This window comes from Gavia stellata, chromosome 2 (assembly GCF_030936135.1).
Source record: "Gavia stellata isolate bGavSte3 chromosome 2, bGavSte3.hap2, whole genome shotgun sequence".
NCBI lineage: Eukaryota > Metazoa > Chordata > Aves > Gaviiformes > Gaviidae > Gavia > Gavia stellata.
The window spans coordinates 95708442-95733716 of record NC_082595.1 but is presented as its reverse complement, the minus strand read 5'-3'; the positions used below and the strand labels follow the sequence as shown (position 1 = coordinate 95733716).

The 25275-nt window shown below is 39.7% G+C and overlaps 1 protein-coding gene across 1 annotated transcript in view; it reads left to right on the top strand.

The window, feature by feature from the left end:
• The first annotated feature begins 1053 nt into the window (after positions 1–1053).
• The window catches only part of KIDINS220 (kinase D interacting substrate 220), an 83197-nt gene continuing 58975 nt past the window's right edge, over positions 1054–25275 (top strand). The window contains exons 1-9 of the mRNA XM_059828102.1: positions 1054–1094; positions 8877–9024; positions 14656–14754; positions 16173–16271; positions 18112–18210; positions 19197–19298; positions 19768–19866; positions 20798–20995; positions 23103–23201. Of these exons, the coding sequence (XP_059684085.1) occupies positions 8917–9024; positions 14656–14754; positions 16173–16271; positions 18112–18210; positions 19197–19298; positions 19768–19866; positions 20798–20995; positions 23103–23201 (903 nt within the window). The 5' untranslated portion in view covers positions 1054–1094; positions 8877–8916. The remainder of the gene's footprint in view (positions 1095–8876; positions 9025–14655; positions 14755–16172; positions 16272–18111; positions 18211–19196; positions 19299–19767; positions 19867–20797; positions 20996–23102; positions 23202–25275) is intronic.

The window sequence follows — 25275 nt, the reverse complement described above, 5'->3', positions numbered from 1 at the left end:
CTTAGAAATAAGCAGGAGTATGGGGGCTATACTCTTTTCCATTGCTGGTTTGTTGCCATCCCAGGTTTAAGCTGGGTTCCGCCATCTCTGGTGAAGAAGTTACTGCTGTAGTCATTAGAGATCATCTCTCATCCAGTTGTCCAAATGAATTAAACAAAGAAGCATCTGTGTTGAAGGTGGAGGTGACCTTTTCCAGTGACCGATCCATTTTATCGAAGTACAGACTAAAGAATTGTCATTAGTGCGGTCGTAAACACTCTGGAAGTGGCAGGCCACAGCCTGGCGTGCAGCTCCGGCCTGACGGCCCCGCCGGGGCCCTGAGGTGAATTTCCAAGATGCCCGCGAAGCTGCTGGGCGCCTGTGCCGCGGGGGAGGTGAACATCGAGGTTCGCGGTGTGGTAAGGGTTTTTTTTCCTCTGTTTACCGGCGCGGCAGTCCCCACGGTCACGTTGACCCCCCCGCTTTCGTTAGCTTATGTATCAGACGGCAGTTGTGACCGAAAACATTTTTTTCCCCCCTTTTCCTTTCAGCAAGCAGCCCGGCGGTGAATGCGAAGGCGGTCGCCCTGCTCCAGGCACCCCCCAGGGCGGCGCCGCCTCTCGGGGACGCGCACCCTGCGGGGCGCAGAGCTCCGCTCCGCCCGCGCCTGAGCCCCGTCAGTCAGCGCCTCCTCCCGCCGCTACCGCTGGGGCGGGGGGGACGCCGCGGAGCGGGGTGACTCACTGCCGTCGGGGCTCCCGGGCAGGCTTTTTTCGGGTCCCCGTTATTAGCTGCTCATACACGGTCATTAGCGCGCCAGCCCTGCGGCGGCTCTTCCACGAGAGGCGCCTGCTGCGTGCGCCGCGCCCTTCCCCGGGCTGCCCCCCGGGCAGGGGCGAGAGGAGCCGGGCAGCGAGCGCTCGCCCTCAGGGCGGCGGGCGGGGCCGCCCCCCAGCCCACGTGACCATCCCTGTCGGGGGGAGGCGGGCAGAGCGAGGAAAGATGGCCGCCGCTGCCGGGGGCAAGTGAGGCGCGCTCGGGGCCGCTGCCTCCCTGTCAGTCTCCGGCTGGGCCCGGGGAGCCGCCCGCAGGGGCCGAGTCCCTCCGGCTGTGGGGTGAGTGGGGAGAGGAGGCTGGAGAGCGGGGACAGCGCAGGCCGGCGCGGAAGGGCAGAGGAAGGGCACGGGGGAGGGGGCGCTCCGGGCTGCCAAACAAAGGGCGCCGCGGGGCCCATCCTCGCCGCCGCCCCCGGCGCCCCCTCGCAGCGGCGGGGCCGCTGGGGACTCGCTGGGGAGGCGGATTAACGGGTGCGATGGGCGCGTGGGCCTAGCCCCCGCCCCGCCCCGGAGCGGGCTGGAGGGCCGCGGGGCCGGGGGTGGCGGCGGCGGCGCCTGGGCCGCTCCGGCAGCGCTGCGTGCGACGGACGGACAGGGTCCTCTCTTGTGGGTGGCGGGGGCATCTTACCGGAGGCAGGACGGCCCGCGGGGTGCCGCAGGCACGGCCGGGTAGCGCTGTCAGCTCCGCCCCCGGGGGTGGTGGGGCCTCTTGTACCGTTTTCCTCTCCTTTTGTTAGCTCGGAAAAACAAATACGAGCTCGACCTGTTAGCAAAGTCTGGCATCTGATTTCCAGGGTAAAGAGTCACAGAATGGTTGAGGTTGGGAGGGAGCTCCGCAGGTCATCTCGTCCAACCCCCCCTGCTCAAGCAGGGCCTCCCAGAGCTGGTCGCCCAGGACCGTGTCCAGAGGGCTTTTGTGTATCTCCAAGGATGGAGACTCCACAGCTTCCCCGGGCAGTCTGTGCCAGTGCTTGGTTGCCCTCACAGTAACGCAGTGTTTCCTGATGTTCGGGCGGCACCTCCTGCGTTTCGGTTTGTGCCCATTGCCTCTGGTCCTGCCGCTGGGCACCACTGAAGAAGTTAAGTATCAAAGTCTTGCAAGGGTAGGGCTTTGCCACTTCTCGTATATGCTTAAAAATTGGTTGGGAAAAGTGATTTCCCGTTTGTAATTGTTGAAAAAGTGTTGATGGAGGGAATAATACAGGAACATGTCTTTTGCTGGAAAAGCATATGAATCAGGGATTAATGACCTGAACCCGCCCCCCCCCCCTCCTCCCCCAGTCAAATAGTAAAGAAATGGAAAGATAAAAAGGATTTTTTTAATCAGATCAGAATGTGTAAGAAAACCCATGTAGTTGTTGGATAGGCATTTATTCTTTATTCTGTGATGTTGGTTATTTGAAGTAACTTGGTTATTAAGAAATTCAAATCTACTTGAAATCCTGTGCGACCACAGCTTATGAAATGTGGCTATATTAATTTAAAAGTATATTTAACAGGAATATTTCCATCACAACCGACTTTTTCCTTAGGTGAAAATACTCTAAAAGTTAGTTTTTTGTCATAAAACTTGTGTCTGTGACTAACAGACTCTGGATTTGATGATACAGAAAAATGTGTTGACTTTATGAGACCGTGTAAGACCATGTTATAGACTTTCTTGCTGTGTTTGTGTATGTTTTGTATGGGTTTTGACAGAATTGATTTATATCGGTTGGTGTAATTTTTTAAAAAACTTAATATTGGTACCTGTTTCTGTTTACTTTCTTTTACTTGAAGTATTTAAAACCTGAAATAGTGTTTTGTAGGACTAAGCATTTTGTATTTTGTAGAGGAATTGAATTTTCTTTTAGAATTCAGGTGTTCTTAGCAATACCTTTATTGTTCATTGACCATATTTAAATACGGTCTTAAGGGTAAACTCGTTTCTCTGGTAAGTTTTAAATCCCATTATCAGATACTTCATAAACCCTTTCTTTTAACTGGTCTTTTTAACCAGGATAGAACATAGATGTATCTGACAGTTGCTATCAGATGACAGTGGTGACTTCTTGTTTAAATATGTATTTGCATCTTTCCAGTCTTTTGGATGTAATCCCCAGTCTTAATTGTTTTATTAAAAAAAAAAAATAAAATCCATCACTACAATATTTGGAAATGGCCATTACCTTCAGTGCCTAAGGTGGAAAATAATGATTTGCTTATCTCTGGTTTCCTGTATTTCCTACTGTGTACTTTAATAATGGTTACAACTATAGGGACCTCCTTTTGTGCAAACTTTTTTTAGTTCTATTGGTTATGGGTTTCAAAATAAGAATGTCTGTGTCTCTATCTTTAGTTATCTTTTTGTGTCTTTTACTATTTTCTAATTACACTATTTGTTCTTTGATATAAAGTAAAAAAAGATAAGGTAATCTATTAAAATGTTTCTCAACTGGATAACAGGAGTGTGGCTAAAAGAAGTAGAATAAATGTTTCCAAATAAATAAGGAAAAGCTGAAAAACAGCATAAGGTCATTAGTCATACTGGAACTTCAGGCATTGGAGAAGAGGTGTGAGTGGAGACTATATGGAAACTTAGATTTGGTATTTCTTTCCACCTCTGAATAACAGTAATTAATATTTTAGAGACTCATTTCAACTGTTTTGAAAATTTGTTTCTTTAAACAGAATCCTGGTTGACTCAGTCCCTATAGAAAGAATAATTAAAAATACTTACTGCTTCATGTGATGCTTGACTTGCGATCTCTTAACGTTTATGAAGTATGTCCATTTAGCAAGTGATTACAATAAGCTGTCATAGAGGAGGGTAGTGCTTGTATTAGCAAGATTCTCTGCAGCATGAGTAAAGGTGATGTTCCAACATGTTTTTCATTTTTTATGCCATCATAAAGTATAAAAATGCGTTAGAATATGAAACCGACTTATGTTAATCTTTTATAATAAATTTTAAATGTACAATTCTTCTGTATTCCACATTTTTTAAAATTCTAATCTGGAAAGATGGCATTTCCAGTTCTTAAGGGCAAAATACTGCAATTTTTCGTATCTGATTTGTACATGCCCAGATTTCAGCAGTACTGTAATTATTTCCTTTTACAGTTAACTGAAAGATCTGCCACAGTGTTGCATGTTGGGAAGGTAGCTTTTGTATCTGGAAATAGAAGGAAACATGTTGAAAAGAAAGCAACAATTTTTTTCATCGTATGGTGAAAAGTATGAGTTTTATGTAAGTCACTATGATCTTTACCTATTGAAAACAAAACAAGAAAAGAAAGTCTTCTCAATAACGCTAGTGGTCGTTGACCGATTTTGTTATTTATTCATAAATGATCACAGCTCACACAATAAAAAAAATACGGGGGAGAGCTATGAAAAAGGTGGTGAGATTTGGAAAATTTAGTGTGTAATAATATTTTTTTCTGTAGCTAGAAATGGATATAAGATTCTGAGAGTACATGAAATATCTGCAGATTTGAGTTTTCAGGACCTCTGCAGTCAGTATTGGTGCAGTTGAGAGAAACTAAATTTTTGTAAATCAGCAAATTTTTGCAATCTTTCCAAAACAGTGATAACATCTGCTTCAGCTCAGGATGTAAGCGCCTTACAAAAACACGTTAATCCTTACGCAAACATTACCTTCGCCTGAGTATTTGTGCTCTCAATGTACCTTTTCATAGTCCTTGGTGTGTTCTTAGTCTTATAAAATACTAGGATTTGCTGCATTGTGAGATCTCCAAGCTTGGAAGTTTGGATTGTGAATGAAGACCTGGTTCGTGGGCTGGGAATTGCCTTGCTTTGGTGGGAGAAAAAAATAACAACATTGATCCTTATTGGAAAGGGGGTCAATTTCCAAATGGGTTCCTGGTTTTAATTGAAAGTTTTGTTATAGATTGTGAAAATACTTCTGCTGTGTCAAAGAACAAAGTGAATACTGTTAATTGAGCAATTAAGGACCATGTATGTATTGGATGCTCTTGAATGGTACTGGTTTTGCACTAGATTTATGAAATTTGGCAGGGATTAAGTTCTCATCCTCTATTTTGATAAAGAATAAGCTATTGAGGTTTTTTTTTTGTTCTAGGGTTGTTTGTTTTGAAAAATGTATGAATATATATTTCAGAAGCTTTTTCCATTGGAGGGGTCAGAATAGAGTTACTTGCCTAGCTAGAGACTGTACCTCAGAGCCTTGGTTGGAAGCATTTATGATAATTTAAAAGAAATCTTAAGCATTGGAAGAAATCACACCTCAGTGTCCAGCACCCATACAGACTTTGAGTACAGTATTTAATTTTCGTAATGTAATAACATAAATCTTCTTTAATAAATAGGTGGACTGTGGCTGTGCTTAATTTATATTGACTTGCTGTCACGAGTGAAAATATCATGAATGAATTCAGTCTAATTTCAGGCATGTTTATTCTTGGGGGGGCAGGGGGGGAGGAATAAAGCTTTTGAAAATCTTAACACCAGCCTATGTGTATTTGGTTTTTGAATGGTGTTTTTTGTTTGGTTTGATTTTTTGTTTGTTTGGGCTTTTTTTCTTTTTTTTTCCCCCCGCTCTGTTTTGCAGGATTTATTTAAGGATGAGAAGAATACTAACGCATAGATTAACCTGGTGAATTCAGGTTGCATTTTAAATGGAAATTTCTGTTACTGACTCCCTAAACAGTGCTTCCTAAAGCCCTCCAGTGATGGTAATCTTTTCGATGCTCTGAGAAGCGTGCCTGAAAAGTAGCAAATAAAAGCATGAGGATATATCATAATTATAATATTTGACTTTTTTGTTCTTATAAAATAGACTGTTAATTCTAAGAAGGGAGTATTATGTGATGGTGAAGCATAGGTGACAAAGAATGTTAGTATTTTTGGAGATGGTTCATCCCTACAAAGCTTTTATAATTTTAAAAAAGTAATATTAACATGGAGTTTGTAAATGCAGCTCTAGATATGTTCTTTAGCATCAGGTATTTTGCTGTTAGTCAAAGATTTAAGTTGCCTCTGAGGATTCAGGTCTACATTAAGGCTGCGCTGTCTTGGTAACTGGGAGTTCAAGTAATGATTTCTGAAGCGGGATACTTATCTACAGAGCAGCAGGGCTGCCTTTGCCTTTTTGAAATATGGCAGTAGGGAACATCAAGGGAAGAATCCTTCTTTGAGGAGGAAGCAATGCTGAATACTTTTTTTTCCTTTTCACACTAGCTAAGAGCTAATTGGCGAAATTTTGATAGCAAGTGCAGAGTATAATTCACTTGGCGACACATTGTAGTCACATTTTGCTGATGATTTTTAATATAGTTTTCCATATGGTATTTGGTATGGAAAATAGCATGGGGATTTAAGGTGAAGCTACAGGAGAGAAGCTGGGACACTGCACAGGGAAATCAGCAGTTGTCTGTGGTAGCAGTGGAGGTAGTGAGTGGCAAGTCATGTTTCATGAATTTCTGTTGAAATACGTAAAAAAAGATGGGAGGAATTCAGGTGCCTGCATGTGAACATTTAACGGCATTTTAGATGCCTGAGAATATCTAAGACATCTGCATAGGGCTTTAAGATACTGGCTCAGGCTGTAACAGTCCAAACTGTTCTGGACTGGTTTTTCTGGTATTTTTGTGTCTGAAATGATAGTGGGAGCCTGTGTGTGGGTACTGAGTCACTACAATCACTGTTTCTTTTCAACCTTTCATTTTTGGTGTGGTTTAGTTTTTTTTAAGTTTGCAACCTCTCAATTAGCTCTTCCTCCTACTGAAAAAAAATAAAGACAATTGTATGACACCACTGTTGTATTGCTCAACCCCCCTTTGCTTGATGGTACTGTAACTGTACAGTGAACGTGACAGAACTTTTGCGTTCTTATTTATTTATAACTTTCTTGTGGGAGAGACTGGCTATTTGTGCAGTGCCTAGTAAAACTGTTGCTAGGCTTTGTATGTCAAATCTAGATTATTTTTTTTTAACTGATTTTAGGTTTGGGTTTTAAATGATGTCTGAATGATACAATTTGATCTGTGTATTTTTATGTGGTATGTGGACATTCAGAGTATGGAGAGTTCAGATGCCTAAATCCTCTTTGGAATTTGTCCATTAAACTGCAACTGTGATTTTAACCCCAAATTTAACAGGGGAGTCACAGTCCCTCCTTTTCCTCTCTTCTCCCTCTCGTGTTCTTCTGTCTGCATACCTAAAATGTATGTAGTTTATAGTTTCTTTTGTCACTAGACATTCGTGTGCGCCTAAAGTTCTTCTGCATGTACCCAGAGCTGCTGTCGTCTTAACTGAACTGGGCGTGTTGGCTTCTTTGCTGCCATTTTTGTGAACAAGGCATTTCTATATGTGGGTCATCTGATGGCTGCGGTGCTGTAGGTGAGCTCAGGTTTTGTCTGACATACCCTGACAAGTGTTTATCTGTATATACTTGCTTGCTAAAGGAGAAAGGATGGTGCGATACTGTTACAGTCCACGTAAGCAATTTAAAGCGGAGCTGGATTGTTTGATTTAAATCTCGAAATCTAAATTAACTTCTCCATGCTAAGTGCAGTGAAGTTCTTGCTGGCTTCCTCGCGTCTCTTTTTGGCTAATGTTCTGCTTCAGTTGGAAGTGCAGAAAAACTCACTAGCTGCTTTTATGTGAGAATAGAAGTTAGACCATTTCCCTGGGAAAGCCATTGGTCTTTGGCTTCTGCCTGGTAGAGAATAGCCTAACCAGTAGGCTTTAGCTAACACTAAACTGGAGTTTTTTCTCTGCTGTTATACTGCTGTCATGCAAGAAGAAGCCAGAGAGAGAGCAATCATGTCATCCGCTGGTGAGCAGAAAGGTGGGGGGTGTGTGGATGTGGGTGGAGTCTCGTGTTTAGCCCCAGGACTTGTTCTTCATCCAGTGAAACTTAATTTAGGTGCAATGTATATTTCAGCTTCTGGAGCTGTATGCGTATAAATTTGGCATGGTAATACTACTGGTTCTCTGAACTTATTAGCCCACAGCTTTTTAGGAAGTCCTAAATGGTTCTTAAGGTTCTTAAAACCTTTTCTGTTTTACACATTCGAGGTTAAAAACATATAATGGGTCAACAGAAGCTATGCTAAGTTTGACTAGCAAGTTAACAACATGCCATCGCATGCAGAGCATGTCTAGATAAAGTTGGTCATAACTGATTTAATAAATGGTGTTTCTCAGAGTTCCCTGTGGCTGCAATTTAGATATTATCGCTGTATTTCATAATGCTGAGTAGTCTCGATGTTCTGCTTATGTACATAAAGGGTAAGGATTATATTGTAAATAACTAGCGTATATAAAGTATGTGACATATACAGGTATTCCTATAATGTTATATATGCAGAAAAATTTATGCAGATCACAGAATCGCACAGAATCATTAAGGATGGAAAAGACCTGTAAGTCCAACCATCAACCCAACACCACAATGCCCACTAAACCATGTCCCACAATGCCATGTCCACATGTTCCTTGAACACTTCCAGTCATGGTGACTCCACCACCTCCCTGGGCAGCCTGTTCCAATGCTTCACTGCTCCCTCAGTAAAGAAATTTTTCCCAATATCCAGCCTAAACCTCCCCTGGCACAACTTGAGGCCATTTCCTCTTGTCCTATCACTAGTCACTTGGGAGAAGAGACCGACACCTGCCTCTCTGCAACCCCCTTTCAGGTAGTTGTAGAGAGCGATGAGGTCTCCCCTCAGCCTCCTCTTCTGCAGACTGAACAACCCCAGTTCCTTCAGCTGCTCCTCATAAGACTTGTGCTCCAGACCCCTCACCGGGTTCATTGAATACTGTGCATTCAAAATACATATTTAGACAATACCTAAAAATTAGAATAATTTCTGTAATTTTCTAAGAACTAGAAAGATTAAGCAATTGGCTTTTCATTGAAATGTGGTGCATTTCAATGCGCGTGTCACCACAGCATTTTGTTAAGGAGAACGGCAGGTATTCGTACCCAACCAATAACTTACTAGCATGTACAATTCATGCTTTCTAATGTCAAATATAACTCTCATAGTCTTTACTTACTCTTTGCTTTTTTTTTCCTTTCTTGAAATACAGATACGCTTTGTTATAAAAGCATTTTAAATACTGTGAGAAGATGGCAAGTCTGATGAGTCAGAGTCTGTTGACCTACGTAGAAGAAGGAAATGTTCCTGCTCTGAAAGCGCTTCTTGAGAAATGCAGGGATGTAGATGAGAGAAATGAGGTAAGATTTTTTTGAAAGGTCCGTTTGATACTGCAGCTTATTAGTTACAGAATGAATAATTAGTGAGATCACAGTGGTTATTTAGTATACAAAATTCAGTTTCACTTTCAAGTGATTGCTTACCTTTGCACAGACTGAACACACAGTATTCAGTCTCTGCCAGCACCTCAGCATCTTTCACTGTGTTTGTTTTCTGAGTGTTCTTCTGAGCTGGAAACTGCGGCTGCATCCTTACTTTGAGTATGGAGATTATACCTGTATTTCTGTGGCTAGGAGTTGTTTCTTAGTTCACAGATCCAGCTGCATGTGCATTCTTGCCCTGTCCATTTTTGGGTGAAACCTGGGGGGTAACAACTCTTCCCCCACATCCTGGTTTCCAGGCAAGAGAAACTTTGTTATGTAATCCAAATAGGAGCATATATCGCAATTTACTCGGAGCAGATGCACATCTGGATGAAAAGATATGTATCCAAAAAGTAAGTCTAGATGTAACCAGGAGGATTAAATGACTTTACCAGGATTACACAGGAAGTCTTGATACGCAGTTGGGACTTTGAAAGTGGATTATTTGGAATCCTGGGACAGTGTGATAATTGTTAGCTTCTGCATATCACCACCAGCAATTTAAGTGAATGTGCTGCGGTTTCATTATACTGCACTAAAAATTGCTGAGAGTTTCTTGAGAGGTTTGATTCATGCAACTGTCTGTTGCTAGTGACTGTTTACATTGTTTTGCATGATGTTTAAAGTTCAGGTTATCTTGATGCACTATGAAGTCTTCTGTCTGTTTTCCAAATAAGTTTAGAAGATTTGACTAATTTATTTCATCTTCTGTAGTAGATTTTCTGGTTTGTAAGCATCTGGACTTTTCCTTCATCTGGATGTATTGCTTATATCATCAATTTTTATTTTAGTTCTGGTTTCCTAAATAGTGTTGTAGAACTGGAACCTTGTCGACTTATGTAGCATATTCAGAGAATCGGATTCACAGGATAATTCAGGCTAGAAGTGACCTCTGGAGGTCACTGGAATCAATCTCTTCCTAATTGCAGGACTAACTTCATTGTTACATCAGGTTGCTCAAGGACTTAACACGAAAAATTTGAAAGTCCTCAAAAGGATGGACAACCTGCAGCATCTCTGGGCAATGCTCCAGTGCTTAACCACTTTTTGTTTAAAAACATTTTCCTTAGGTTTTATTGGAATATCCTTTGCTGCATCTTGTGACTATTGCTTCTTGTTTTCTTGTGTGTCTCTGAGAAGAATCTGCCTTTGTTTTCTAAGATTTCCGTTTGATCTAGGTAGTGTAAGACGGATGTTGATGCCCCCTTACTCTTCTGTTTTCCAGACTGAACAAACCTAGCTCTCGGTTTCTGCTTGCATGTATTATGCTCCAGTCTAGTAACCATCTGAGTGACCACACTGCTGGACTCTGCAGTCTGTAGATCTCCCTGTTACTGGGAGTCTCACTATTGGGAGCCCAAAATGGGGCATTGTGTTCTGGATTCAGCCTCATCAGTGTCGAGCAGAGGGCTAGCTGTGCTCTTGTTAATGCAGCCCAGTTTATGATTTGCCTTTGTTGCTGCAGGGGTGCACTGCTGACTCACAGCCCTCTGGTCCATCGGGACCCCATGCCCGTTTCTGCAGCATGGTTCCCTGGGCAGGTAGTCCCTAGCCAATACTGTTGCATGGGGTTGGTCTGTTCCAGTCTCTGCGTTTGCCTTTGTTGAACTGCAGAGGGGTTGTCAGCCCATTTCTCCAGCCTCTTGAATTTCCTCTTGACTGGCATCCCTGCCCTCTGGCGTATCAGCTGCTCTCCGTAGCTTGAGGCAGTCCATAAACTTGCTGAGAGTGCTTTCTGTTTCATGGTTTTGGGTGTTGATGAAGCTGCTACAATGTTAGCCGCAAATCAAACCCTCCCAACCGGGCACCAGTTACTTTGAATAGTTGACCATTACCCATTGAGTCTGACAGTCCAGGCAATTTTTTTACTCACCTTATAGTGTATGGAAGACTGGCTTTCAAATTAATATCTTTTTTTCTTTAAAGTCAGTCTTGGAAAATGCATGTTCTGTTGCATTATTTTTTTAAACCCGCGTAAGATGGAAAGAATATTTTTGGAAAAAAGTCAAATGGCATATATTATTCAAAACCAAAAAGCACCATGCAAATGTGAAAACAATGTACAGAATTTAGCCTTACTGTAGTTAGATCTGGTTTCAGTTAAGACAGTTTTCTTTCATTGTTGGCACATTCGTTTCATGCGGTGTATGTGTATATGCTGAGATCTTTGAGATGGGAGAATTTTTAAGTTTCAGAGCATACACATGAACTTCACCATCTGGCATGCTGTGTATCTGAGAAGAGGAATAGTCTGTTCCCTCTGCTGGCAATTCCTCTCAACAACATGGCCAAAATCAGACAACAGTGTCACTGCCTTCACCTTCTTTTCTAAATTTTTCGTCTCGATGGCACTAAGTGCACTCCTGGGTTTCAGTAACTGACTTTTTTTCAGAGATCATTTCCCTAATACCTAATTTTTTCAGTGTTCTGATATATTGCGTTGGAGAAGGTAATTTCTGGAGACAAGTATGGTTTGCATCAGTTTTAAACCCATGGGGGTGGGGGCTGTTCATATGTATCAAAGACAGGAGTTGTGTTTAAGTGCTAGCTCTTCGTTGGAATTCAGTGGCATTGAGTGCAATTCTGTTTCCAGTTTTGGACCTGCCAAGATGTCTTTTCTTCTTGGGTAAAAACAAAATACCAAAATGGGAGTGCCAGCAGAGTAGGTTTAAAAAGATTGCTGGCAAGCGAAGGTTTGCTGGTGCCAGGACCTCCCAGGCTGCAGTGACTTGTCCAATGGTACGATCTCCCACATTGTTACCAACCCTTTATATCTTGACTGTGATCCGTTGCCAGAAAAACTGGGATGTTCCAGTCAGTTGGATAGGATAGAACCTATGGATAGGTTCTTTGGGTTAACACCAGCGGTTTCAGTTAAGTGGAGCAAGTCTCAGTGTCTGCCTTTTCCCTGCGCATACTTTGCCTGTGCGCATTCTGTTCTCTCATACCAGATAAATTGATTACTTAACAGCTAATAAGAGGTGCTTGCCTTGTGTGATACACTTTGATCCTAACAGACTCCACTCTCCTTTGATGTGCCTTTCTTTCTGCTCTTGATACTGAAGGACCTTCTGCATCTTGAATTCTGAATGTTTTTTTCTCTCATGGACTGTGAGAGAGTGTGTAAGGTAACACCACTGAATGATTTCCCTAAAAAGGTACAGGTGTGCCCCTTTATAATTTGGATATTCCAATACTTAGACTTAGCTGTGAGCCAGTCTACAACTGTATGACACTTCTTACAGGAGGGGATCTTTTTCCCATCCACAACCTCCTCTTGTCCAGAGATACTTTTGTTCAGTTTGTGTTACCCACCTGTGGAAGACGATCATGGTGATAACAATATTAACCGTTCAGAAAGAGGTAAGAAGAATGCTCGTGCTAAAATAGGGGGTTTTGTATGTATTGCTAAAGCACTGCTTGGAAGGGACCTCTGGAGATGATCTAGTCCTGTGTCCTGAGGTGGGTTGGTTGGAGCTAGCTGGAATTGGCTGTGTCCGGCACAGGGCAGTCCCAGCCTCTCTTCACAGAGACCCTGTGCAGCTCCCCCGATACCAAAACCTGGACACCTATGCTCAGTACAGTGAGGTTCCTGTCTGCCCATTTCTCCAGCCTGTCAGCGTCCCTCTGGATGGCAGCAAAAGCATCTGGTGTGCATCAGCCACTCCTTCCAACTTCGTATCGGCTGTGAACGTGCTGAGGGTGCAGTCTGTCCCATTGCCCAGGTCCTTAATGAAGGGGTTAAACAGGACCCCAGTGTTGGCCCCTGTGGTACTGCCCTAGTGACACTGCCAGCTGGATGTTGTGCCGCTGATCACAACCCTCTGAGCCCAGCAGTTCAGCCAGTTTCAATCCACCTCACTGTCCATTTGTCTAGTCTGTACTTCATTAGTTTGTCCGTGTGGATGTTGTGGGAGACAGTGTCAAAATCTTTGCTAGAGACAGGATAAACAGTGTCTCAGCTCTTCGTCCACCGAAGCCAGTGATGTCATCACAGAAGGCGGACAGATTGGTCAGGCATGATTTCCCAAAGCACTTGGCATGTGTATTCCCAAAATATTAACTTGCTTATAAAGAACTCATCTCAAAGAGCAAAAGTTATGACTGTTCTCTCCTCCGAAGAGAGCTGTTCTCTTCTAGAAAAGTAGTATTTTCCTTCCTCCTTTTGAGCATTTTAATTTTTTTTTATGACCAGACCTAAGTACTACTGCTTGTTGACACAAAATATACTTTAGGATCTAAAAGCAAAGATACAATTTTGAATGTATACAATGTATAGTTATGACAACATAAACTTGTATGAGGGCATAATTTCTCCCTGTAAAAAATTGCACTGTTAGATATTATGTTATATCCTGTCACGAGCAATACTGTTGGTTATCCATAATGTCATGGGGAAGATTCTGTGAAGACTGGTTAGGGAACAGCTGATGGACCAGTTAGCTTTTTTTGAAATAATCAGTGCATTTCTGTGATTTTTTTATTTTTTTTTTATGTAAAGAGCAGAAAGAACTGATCAAGTATCTTTATTAATCTTGCTGTTAACTGTTTTACTAATGAATATTAGTCATCTTACTGTATTCTGATTCTGCATTGATTTTTATTCTTTTCAGGGAAATTGCTGGTATATAACTCCTAATATGTAGCTTTTGCTTTATTTAGAGACCAGATAATTTGAGTTTTTCTATATGGTATAGAGAAAAGACAGAAGAGAAGTCAGGAAAAAATTCTCTTTGCTTATTAAGCTTGTGGAAATTAACAAATTTACTGTCAGATTCAGTAAATTTTACTTTTCATCATGCAGAGCAGTTGTGTATCAGAAGTTTGCTGACACAGAACTAGGCTGATGGAAGGGTGACAGATTATAACTGACTTTTATAACATCCTTGAAGGCAAATAAGCCAGCTTTTCCATCTTTCATCTTCCCTGAGATGAGGCTGTCTGTTAAGAACCTGTGTTGCACAGGACAGGAATGATGTCTGTATTTGGTATACTGTCAGATGAAAGTGTGGTATATAACTTGACTATTTTTTCCAAGACTTCAGCAAGAAATCTTGCTGTTACTCTGAATCAGTGTGCATGTTTTAATGGCCCTTGTGGTTCCTAGGCTAGACTGACTGACTTACTCATTTCTAAACAATGTGACTGAGTTACTTCAATATGTAAAGATGTAACAGGCTGTATTAGAGATGTCTTCAATGGGCAAATCATTCAGAAAGAAAGATATTTAACAATGTAATTTTTTTTTTGGTAGCCATTTTTAATGTCTGAAATGTTTTTTTTGTTTGGGTTTTTTTTTATCTCTTATGGGACAGGTTTTAATATCATGTTCTCCTTTTTTATTGCAAGTTTACTGCGTGGTTTGAAAACCAGTGCTTCTCACTGCTTCTCACTGGCAATTAAAAACTGGAAACGTTTCTCTGTAGTTTTTGGCCTTTTGTTGTAAGCGTATGTGCGTCATTTGTATCACTTCCCAAAGCATCACTTTTCTTATCATTTTGATTTCAGAATGGCCAGACTCCACTCATGTTGGCTGCTGAGCAAGGCAATTTAGAAATTGTCCAGGAACTTCTCAAGAAGGGAGCTAATTGCAACTTGGAAGATGCAGTAAGTATTAGTGCTTTATGTGATAGTACCTGACAGTAGAAGAAGAAGAAATTTCAAGAGGCAGGCAAAGAAAAGGAATTTAGGTTAGTGTTGAGGGGAGGGAAAAAAAAAAGGTGAAAAATTATGACATAGAAGAGAAATTTTATCCAAAATTGCTTGGCTCTGTATTCCTCTGATTCGATTTCTCATAAAGAATAGGAATATTTAAGATGTTTTAAATGTCTGAGGGTCTCTGCTGAATGCTGCTGCTGTTTCTTCTGGGAAATTAGTACTAGCAAGCTATAATAATAGGATTGGCAGTACTTGACATAAAAAAATAGGCAGAATAGAGAAATACAGCATCAAAGATCAGGCCCAAGTGATTTTGCTCATCTCAGTGATGTTGCAGTAAGTTGGGATTATTTATTTTTTTTTGCTTGGTTTTGGCGTTTTTCAATAAATACTGAGGGAGAGTTTAGGTTAAGGGATTATTTCAAGTGAAAGCCATAACAGTGGTAGAGAAGGGTTTCAAATTTATGAATTGTCTTCCTGCCTTTGCGAAGAGGTTGACTCTAGGTGAAAGATGCCCAGGAAGGGTGAATAGGACAGAGGTTTTGTTAAAAAGTTTTGAAAGGTCTGGATATTCCAATGAAGAGTGATAGACAGGAAAAGGATGTTGCTTGTGTTTTTTTTTCTTCTGCACTTAGTTTAATTGTAGCAGTGTAGACGTCCAGGAAAGGTCTGGTATGAAATCTGTCATTTAAAAAAAAAACCTAAAAACCACCTCGATTTTTGGAGACATTTTATTACATTTGCTGTAAATGTTACAGTTCCTATAATTATAGGAAGAACAGTTACCATATAAACTGTTGCTATATTTGTGTATAGCATATAAAACAGTAGTCCACACCTGGACATGGTTTGAGCAGTGGATGGAAGTGTAATGCAAGAGGAAATGTATCTCCTGAAGTGATCATAAATCTATGAAGCTGTGATCCAAATTCCTCTGCATATTAGCCCCTTGGGTGCTGTCACGCACTGTATGTGGAGACAGACCACCACCATTTTCTGTGGTCTTCATTGCCATCTCATCCCCACCCAGCAGTTCTCAGTGTCTTGATGTCATTCCCTAATCCTTTGTAGGTGTTGCTTCCTCCATGCAATTTTTAAGAAGTTAACCTGCAGTGAACTGAGGAGTGGAGAGTGATGGATATTGGGTAGGAGAGGAGATAATTGGAGGGGAGATTTGGAGTAGTTGTTGGTCTTTATTTTCATGTGTATAACTGGCATGTAGTCTGTGAGTTTATTACTTTTTTTTTTCCAAAGGGCAGCTTTTTTAAGGGGTTGTGCATTTACTGTTGAGGGTTAAACACTTGAAAAAGAAGGTAATTGTATTGAAATATTGAATATCACTTAAAAATGTTTTTTCCTTTTACTAGGATAACTGGACAGCTCTTATTTCAGCAGCTAAAGAAGGACACGTGGCTATTGTAGCAGAGCTACTCAATTATAATGTCAGTTTGGAGCATCGAGATTTGGTATGTGTTGTCCTAGTGTAAAAATAAAATAGCTTAAGAGTTTTTCAGTTCTGTAATACAAATCAAAGATCTTTTATTCTTAAATTATGTGCTTAGTGCTGTTAAAATGGGAAAGAACATATATTTAAATATTGTTTTTACAGACGTAAAATAGTTGCTTCAGTGTTAATAAAGGCAACTTGTTTTCTAGGGCTGCTTTTTTCCTCTTAATTTGCTTTGGTAAAAAGCTAAACTGAAGAACAGTTTGATTTTTGGGTGTGTTTTGTGTATCTAGGGTTTTTTTGGGGGGAGGGTGGTTTGTTGTTGGGTTTTTTTTGTGGTGGTGGCTTTTTTTAAAGTATTCTGCTAAAATAAATGTTAACTTTTCCAAGAAGACACCTGTCCATATTTACTTTTTCTCTGGGCAACTGTGATTATTTATATAGCAGTCCTTGTTCTCGATGTCCTGGAATTTGTTTTCATTCATCTTGCCAAATTTTTTGTATGTGAAAGTGGGTGCTATAGTCCAGTCCACCTAAAGAATTACAGAAGTTGCTTACATGATTAGAAGGTTAGATGCTTCTGAAGAGCTATAGACTTGACTCCATTGACTGAGGCTGAGGGACTTGGGTCTTTGGAGAAGTGAAGACTGAGGGGGGATCTTATCAATGCTTACAAATCCTTAAGGGGCGGGTGCCAGGAGGATGGGGCCAGTCTTTTGTCAGTGGTGCCCCACAAACTTGGTCATAGGAAGTTCCATCTAAACATGAGGAGGAACTTCTTTCCTTTGAGGGTGGCAGAGCCCTGGAACAGGCTGCCCAGAGAGGTTGTGGAGTCTCCTTCTCTGGAAATACTCAAAACTCGCCTGGACACATTCCTGTGCAATCTGCTGTAGGTGAACCTGCTCTGGTGGGGGGGTTGGACTAGATGATCTCCAGAGGTCCTTTGCAACCCCTGTCATTCTGTGATTCTGTGACTGAAGAGGGAATTAGGTACCTGCAAGGAATAATTTTGTTCTGCTTAAGTTAGAGTACGGAAAAGCACTAGGGGAGAGTTCAAGTGCTTCCTTTAACTGAAGTTAAACTCTGTCTGAAGGCTGAGGCATCTTGCCGTGTCCTACTAATCTAGCTTTTTCATAAGTGTAATGTTAAGCACATCCACATGGCCAGTGGTTGATTTCTAGGCCTGTGTCAGTCTGTGAGGGATCTTTTACCTCCCCAAAAGTGTGTTATAAACAACTAAATAAAAATTATGCTTACAGTTATCAGAGGCATACTGTTATTTTAAAATTAATTTTGGTTACCTGACCTGTCAAATGCCTTAGGTAGCGAAACCTTTTTGTCTCCTAGTTTACAAACTTAAATGAACACATCAATGCAGTTTGAAATTAATTGCTCTTATTACTCCCTTAAGAGGAGACATGATTTTTTTCTTTTTCATGAAGAAGTAAATCATTACATAGTTACTTTATGAAGGCCAGCTGACTGTTACACAAATCAAAAGTAAACCCTCTGTTAATTGATTTGGATTCTAGACTTGTTTTAAGATAGTGCTTTCTTCTTGGTTTGTTTATCCAGTGATCGGATTTGTATGCACCTGAAATCTGAATTGTTTACTGCAAATTCCAGAACATTTGGGACACGATATTCTCCCAAGTTTTGCATACAGCAGGAAATTAATACTTTCATATGTGTGCTTATTATTTATCCTGCGTAAGTAGGATTATAAGGTTGTGTAGTCAATCCTTACTATGTTTTGGACTTTCAAAACAGTCTTAGGACAAAACCAAAATGAAAGTCACTAATTAGGTTTCTAAAGAGTATTTTCCAGATTTTACATTTCTTTGAATTGTTCTTGCCAGGGAGGATGGACTGCCCTGATGTGGGCATCATATAAAGGCCGTACCGAAGTAGCTAAGCTGCTGCTTGAGAAAGGAGCAAATCCAAACATCACAGGAATGGTAAGTTTTAGTCTTAAATGCCCCCTCCTTGCAAATGTTTAAAGTCCTGAATTGTATACTCATCTTATTATCTTGATTAAACATTTTGCTTTTTTTGTAATATAACATTAATCACTATACTTTATTTATAAAGGGATTGCTTTAGTCATCTGTATGACAGCCACTGTTTTTTCATTAATTTTAAATTTTTTTAATTAAAGCAAATGAGTGTATAGCTTTTAATAAGTTTCAAATTAGCAGGAGGGGAAATAATAGAAAAGGTAAGTAGTGTGTCTAATGGTACTTGTATAACAATTGTCATTTTTCTCCGTCTGTAGAAGTTAATGGAGTAACTAATATGTACAATTTAAAAACAATAATTTGTTTTAATTGTTGCATAATAGTTACCAAATGGGCTAGATTATATAAATATGTACCATACATGTGAGAGAGAATTAAAAAACTAAGATTTTTGAGATTTAATTCATTTTATAAGCATTTTCTATAAAAGTATAGGCATGTGGAAACTTGAATGAACAATTTGTTTATAGTGTCAGCTCTCTGGTGTTGAGGTAACAGTGAACAATCAAGAAATAACACTGATGACTTACCTTTCTGATTGTTGATTTTATCTGGTTTGCATATGCAGCTTCTGCATGCATGACATGACTATCTGCAGTCCTGATTGGTTAGGGACATTGCATAGCTGCTTGTTGCTTCTCTCTTACATTACAAATGTTTATATTAAGGTGAGGATGGATGTGAATTTTTAAACCTTGTTTAAGGAGTTACAAAACAAAATTGATTCAAAACAGTAGACATCTTCCTAGATATCATCTAGACAATGTACTTGCCAACAGTTATTGATATGTTGTTATATTTATTTCTGTATATTCCTCCTTCTGTGGGTTTATTGTCTATTGGAGCATTGTGGTCAATATTGTTCAGGAAAATAATTAAGACTATGATTTTATTTCATATGTGTTTTTGTTTGTTTTAATTCTAAGCAATACAGTGTTTATCCAATTATTTGGGCAGCAGGACGGGGCCACTCAGATATAGTACATCTCTTACTGCAACATGGAGCTAAAGTGAACTGCTCTGACAAAGTAAGTTATATTAATATAATATTTATTTTCTTTAATGCTTGATACATTTCCTGTAAAAGTAAGTTTTATTAAAAAAATTAAAAACTATAAATTTTTGATTGGAAAAACACCCGCTATTATATTTTGCCTATGAGATTAGAATTAGTGTGCTAGAGTAAGTCATTATACTTGCAAGAGGTTTTTCCATAGTATGCTGAAGGTGATTGTGAACATTTAGTTCAGTGGAGCATATTCCTGTTTTCTAAGCTATTGGAAACCTTGCTATCCTACATTGCATAGAAAAATAATTCTTACAGCTATCATCTACAAAGAAAAAGTCAGAATGTTTTTTCAAATGCTCGTGTTAATTCACAAGACCAAATTACATCTTTGTAAAAACTAAAGCAATGAAGTGTAGGATGAGTACTAGATTGTAGGGGATACTAAATACAGAGAGCAATATGATAAAATCTTATAAATGTTTTTGCAGTATGGAACCACCCCATTGGTTTGGGCAGCGAGGAAAGGTCATTTGGAGTGTGTGAAATACTTGCTGCAGATGGGAGCTGATGTTGATCAAGAAGGAGCTGTAAGTAACTGTTCATTTTCCAGTGATAAGGTGTGGGTACGTACATCTGTGTGTCCTGTTTTATTTTATAATACAAACACCAAGCATGAAGCAAGATGAAATGTTGATGTTGGAGTATATTACTTTCCAGCTATTTGCAAACTACGTGTGAGGATCATTTAAACTTCTTTGTGCCTTTTCATAAAAATATTATGTAACTCAGGAGTCATATTGACAGTTGACACACTGTTAAGTAAAGTGTAAATTTTAATGAACATAAATGAATTTAGGTTATTGTTCTTTGAAGGTTAACACTATCAAAATTCATTCTGTACCCAAGCCTGATATGTCAAACAACTTACTCCTCAGTGCTATTTTAAAAGTAAATCGAACACAAAGTATCTTGAACATAGTAATGGCTGTTGTGCCTCTTTGGAAGTTGCAAATTTTTTAGAAGCTTTAAGCTGCATATTGTTTTTAAATAAAACAGATTTTTTTGTTGTTGTTGTGTAAGACACTTAAAATATTTGTCAAAATAAAAAAAAAAAATCAGTAAAGTTAAGTGGAAAATTAGGACGACTTTTGTTATTCATATGATTATTTCTGAAGATCTTCAAAAAACCTCTTTGTGAGCGGTATTGGCAGACGTGGGTGCTCTGATGATACTATGTTCCCATATGACAAGAAAATTATTTTACCATGCCTCTGACATTCAAGAGTTAGAATAAACTGATCTGAGCTTTACTGTTTGCATTTGAAGTGTTCTCTACTATAGAACTTAGTTTATTTATGTTTTAAAAAGACATAGCAAGTGCACTTTAAAACATAAAACTGAAGTAACATTTGGATGGTTAAGAAAGTAATGTCAGTGAGTGTTCTTTTGTTATTTAAACTGCTGATACAATGATTTCTATATCTATTGTGCAATAAAATCTGTTGTTTTTGTTTAAAGAATTCTATGACTGCACTTATTGTAGCAGTGAAGGGTGGCTATACTGACTCAGTAAAAGAGATACTGAAAAGGAACCCAAATGTAAACTTAACAGATAAAGATGGAAATACAGCTTTGATGATTGCTTCAAAGGAGGGACATACTGAAATTGTGCAGGATCTTCTTGATGCTGGAACTTATGTGAACATTCCTGATAGAGTGAGTAAATTTTCATCATAATTGTGGTTTTATATATATGTAACGATAATATATATTTAAATACCAGTGTAAACAAATTTGTGGGTACATGATTTTTCTGGTTTTCTAATTTTTCTGCCACCTAGGGGTATTTTTATGTATTGCTATTTTACAAGTATGTTAAGTGGCAAATGTTGCTGTGTGAAGGTGAAGGATAAACTTACAAAACTACTCTTTTTCTTTGAGATTCTTCAATTGTGTGTTTCCATAGGGCACAGAAATGATTTATGGTGGTGTATTTGTCATATATGTAACATAGAACTAATACTGAACTAACTTGCAGGTTTGGGGTGGGTTTTTTGTGTATTAATACACGTGGTAGTGCTGTTAAAATTGTAAAACAATGGCTATTATAAAAAAGAATATATTTCATTCAGCGTCTACCTTTATCTTTTACAATGAAACTTTTTATTAGGAAACTTGCATATATTAGAGGAAGACTTCAGCTCTGGGTTAAGACATGTAAATGTAACTGTTGAAAGGTGCGCTGTGAACCTGAGCTGTGATTGCATTGTTCAGTAGAGGCATGCAGTACGGGCAGTGACCAGAGTGTGAATCTGCTTGCTAGCCACTCGGGGATTTATTTGGTTGCTTAGATAGGTGCCTTGGACTGTCTGCAGTGTCCTTTTGACGGTCAGGTTTTTCTGAAGTGTCAGAGGCAGGCCAAGCACTGCAGCCTTGGCGCTATAGGTGGTTAGATACCTAAACTTAGGGGCCTCTGTCAAGATCAGTGTTTTAGTTCAGAGCAGTAATACGGTTTTGAGGCTGAATTCTCAATCCCTAAATTGAATTGCTTGGGGTTGCAGAGAAGAGAGGAAAACCTCCTAATATTTGCCTCATAATTTTAAAAGGATTTTTGGATGCATTTTCCTGTATTTCAAGTGTTGGCTTAGTGCGTTTCTTAGATGGTTGTGTACTGAGCTGAAGTGTTGCATGTGACAGCAAATTTGATCTCAGGCACATATTGAAGCAAAACTTTAAATATTTAAGAAAATACATTGCAATCTCTCTTCCCACCTCTTCTGTCACAAAATTCTACAACTGTCTGCATTCCTGTGCTTTTAAGAAGGATAAATTACAGCTTTCAGTACAGCTGACTGTATTCCAAAAATACATCAAACTATGAGTAGTCTTAGTTTCAGATGCTAGAGTAGGTTTTGTTAGGGAAAATGTCTTCATTTGCAGCCAGGAATGTAATGACTGTGATTGATAGGGGTTCTACTACTACTGAGCTTTCTAACTAAATTCCACACGTGTGATTTAGCTATACTTTTATTTATTCTTCCTGTTTCATCATAAAAGAAGTATTAGGTAATTTCAGGATTTCATTTTCTGAAATTCTGACATAGCCTTAAGCATGTTAAAATCAGAAGCCTTAAGCAGAATTGTAACTTTGTTTTACATATATACAACTCCATTTATCACAGCAAAATATTTTTTCTTTTGATCAATTTGAGATAAAATCAGCCTTTTGCTTCTTTTCTTTATAACAGTATAGTGTATGTAAACAGGATCGCAGTCAAATCTGCACCAAAAAAAGAGATAAAATTCTTTAAAATTCTTGGAGATCTTTTGTCAGCTGTGAAACATCTAAAGGAGACAGCCAATGTTCTTGTCTGATTGTAAAGAGGTTATTACTGTGAGTGGTTGGTCTTCCTATGAACATAGAGAACAGCTGGATTTTTTCATATTGATTGTTAATTTCTGCTGTTATTTTTTAGGATAGTGGTTTAAGTTGGACCTATTTTTGTGGTGTTTGTTTTGCCATAAATATATAATATTTCATCTCTTAGCAAAAAAAATATTTAAAAGTTGAATCCAGAATTTTTTCTTCTATATGCCCGTTTTTTGCAGCTAGAACTATTTTTTGTATCTTTCTTTAAAATGAGTGCAGATTTCTTAATGTAAATAGGTATAATATATATTTTGAGGCTATAATTTATTCTGCGTTGCATTTCTTATTGCTAAATAGTATTAATTCTTCAATATTTTGAGGCTATAATTTATTCTGCATTGCATTTCTAAGTAGTATTAATTCTTCTTCAATATTCTTTCACAATTTCTCTAGAGTGGAGATACAGTGCTGATTGGGGCTGTTAGAGGAGGTCATGTTGAAATTGTGAGGGCCCTGCTCCATAAATATGCTGATATAGACATCCGAGGTCAGGTAAGTACGACAATGTAAATGTTAAAGTAGTTCTTAAATAGGATGTGAATTTGAATACCAAACAATTATACCGTGTTTCTAAAAACGGGTCTTTGAGAACTTGCTCGGTCTACTCTGTAGGAAACTCAGATTCCCATCAAACATTAAAAATACATCATATTGCTGTGCAGTTTTTGAGCTGTAAGATACATGTAATTGTAATGACTTGTTAAGCAGCATTTTTTTCAGTTAATTTGTATGGGGGTTGAAAAGCAAAAGATGTAAATTGAACTTAGTTCATCTGCACTACTGAACAGATTTAAAATAATGAAATACTTAAAAAACTCCTTAATATTATTTTAGTACTCAATATTTTAAATTTAATATCAGTATATTAAAATACGGTACACCTTAGATTATATGTGTTGTCAGTGGAGTTGAGTCATTATGCTTGGTTGGTTCTTGTCTCCGTCACTAACTTCCTTGCGTTAAGCAGTGTTGTCAGTGATTTCCGTGTTTTCTACCTACCCCTTCTTTCCTTTTTTTGTCCTTTGATTAAGGTATTGTTTTTATTCTTCTGCTGAAAGCTCTCTTACTCAGTATGGTACTTGTTTTTATTGTTACATTCAACTTGCTTTCTTTTGCTTGAAGCTATTCAAATCACTCTGCTCGCAGGCACATACAGTCTGCCAAGTTTGAACAAGAAACTAAGTAGAGAGTTGCAACTCTCAGTGCCTGCTATTGATGCAGAGCCTCTTGGAGAAGCCAAGAAAATTGTAGTTTGGAGAAAAGGTAGTGTTTGGATCTTTTTCTCTAACCTGCCATTGGAAACCTGGAATTGTGTGTCTCAGCTTCTTGCTGTCATGGGTCTGAAAATCTGGAACTTTTCAATGTCTTCGTATGACCAAGGCAATACAGAAACAGCAAGAGCACCCAAACTCCTCAGGGGTGGGGAAGCTTGTGATTTCTGGCCATGTGAGGGTGTCTGTGTAGCTATGTGCAGTCGTAATCTAGAGAATACGTTTGTGACCTTGTTGACACAGCAGGAGTGAGTACCATCAGAGGAAGATTCTGGCTGTGCACTTCAGATCTTCATATTAGGACCAGCAGTATCAAAATTGGTGATGAGCGCTAGCGTTCAGCAGCTCCCCTGCTGTTCGCCACTGCAGCACCTGTCCACCAGCCAGACCTGTTCTGGGGAGATTTGCTGCCTGCCCAAATCTGTGATGTTCCAGAAAGATTGCTGAGGCTTGTCCAGCCTTCCAGCAACTGTGTTCCTTGCTGCTCATTCATTCATACGGACACTAGTCAGGGGAGACCTTGAGCAGATAAAATGTGACTATAGGGCTCTGGGAGTGAGTGTTGGAACAGTGGTGGGGCTCAGGTGGTGTTCCTCTCAGCCCTTCAGGTAAGGGGGAAGGGCCCAGCTAGGAGCATCTGGCAGACCAATGCCTGACTGTGCAGCTCATGTTGCTAGTAAGGAATCAGCTTCCTCAGGCTGGTGTCTTGTTGGAAGCCACCTGACTGAAGGACAGAGGACATGAAAGCCAGGTGACCAGAGAGGAAAGAAATCTTAGTGACCAGGCTTGTTAAACTGTCGAGAAAGGCTTTAAACTCAGTTTGCTGTGAAGTCCGCGAGTGGGAGAAGAAGAGCTGGAGATGAAAGAAGCAAGCAAGGGAGAAGGCTGCAAAGGGGACTTTGACAGAAGAATGTCTCTACACAAGAGTGCATCAGAGAGTCATGGTGCAGTCACTAGGCTACAAAAAGATTGCAGGCATGAAGGCTTCCTGGGATAGCACACATTGCTGGGAAAAAGAAGATGATACAAGCAGATTTGCAACTATCAGCCATTCTCCCTCATTCAGTGATACAATGGATCTGCATTCTGGGACTTTGTATTGACTTTCATGCCAGCTACTTTTACAGCTTTCCAGCTTGCATGGCCTGTTTTTAGGCCAGCCTACCAGTTCAACAGTTTTATTAGGCTATACTGTAAAATTGAGAACAAAATGGAATTTTTTTTAAAGGCCTGGAAGTGGTTAGCACTTCCGTGCTCTAATAGGAGAGAAATATTTTTTAAAAAAAAACACAAAA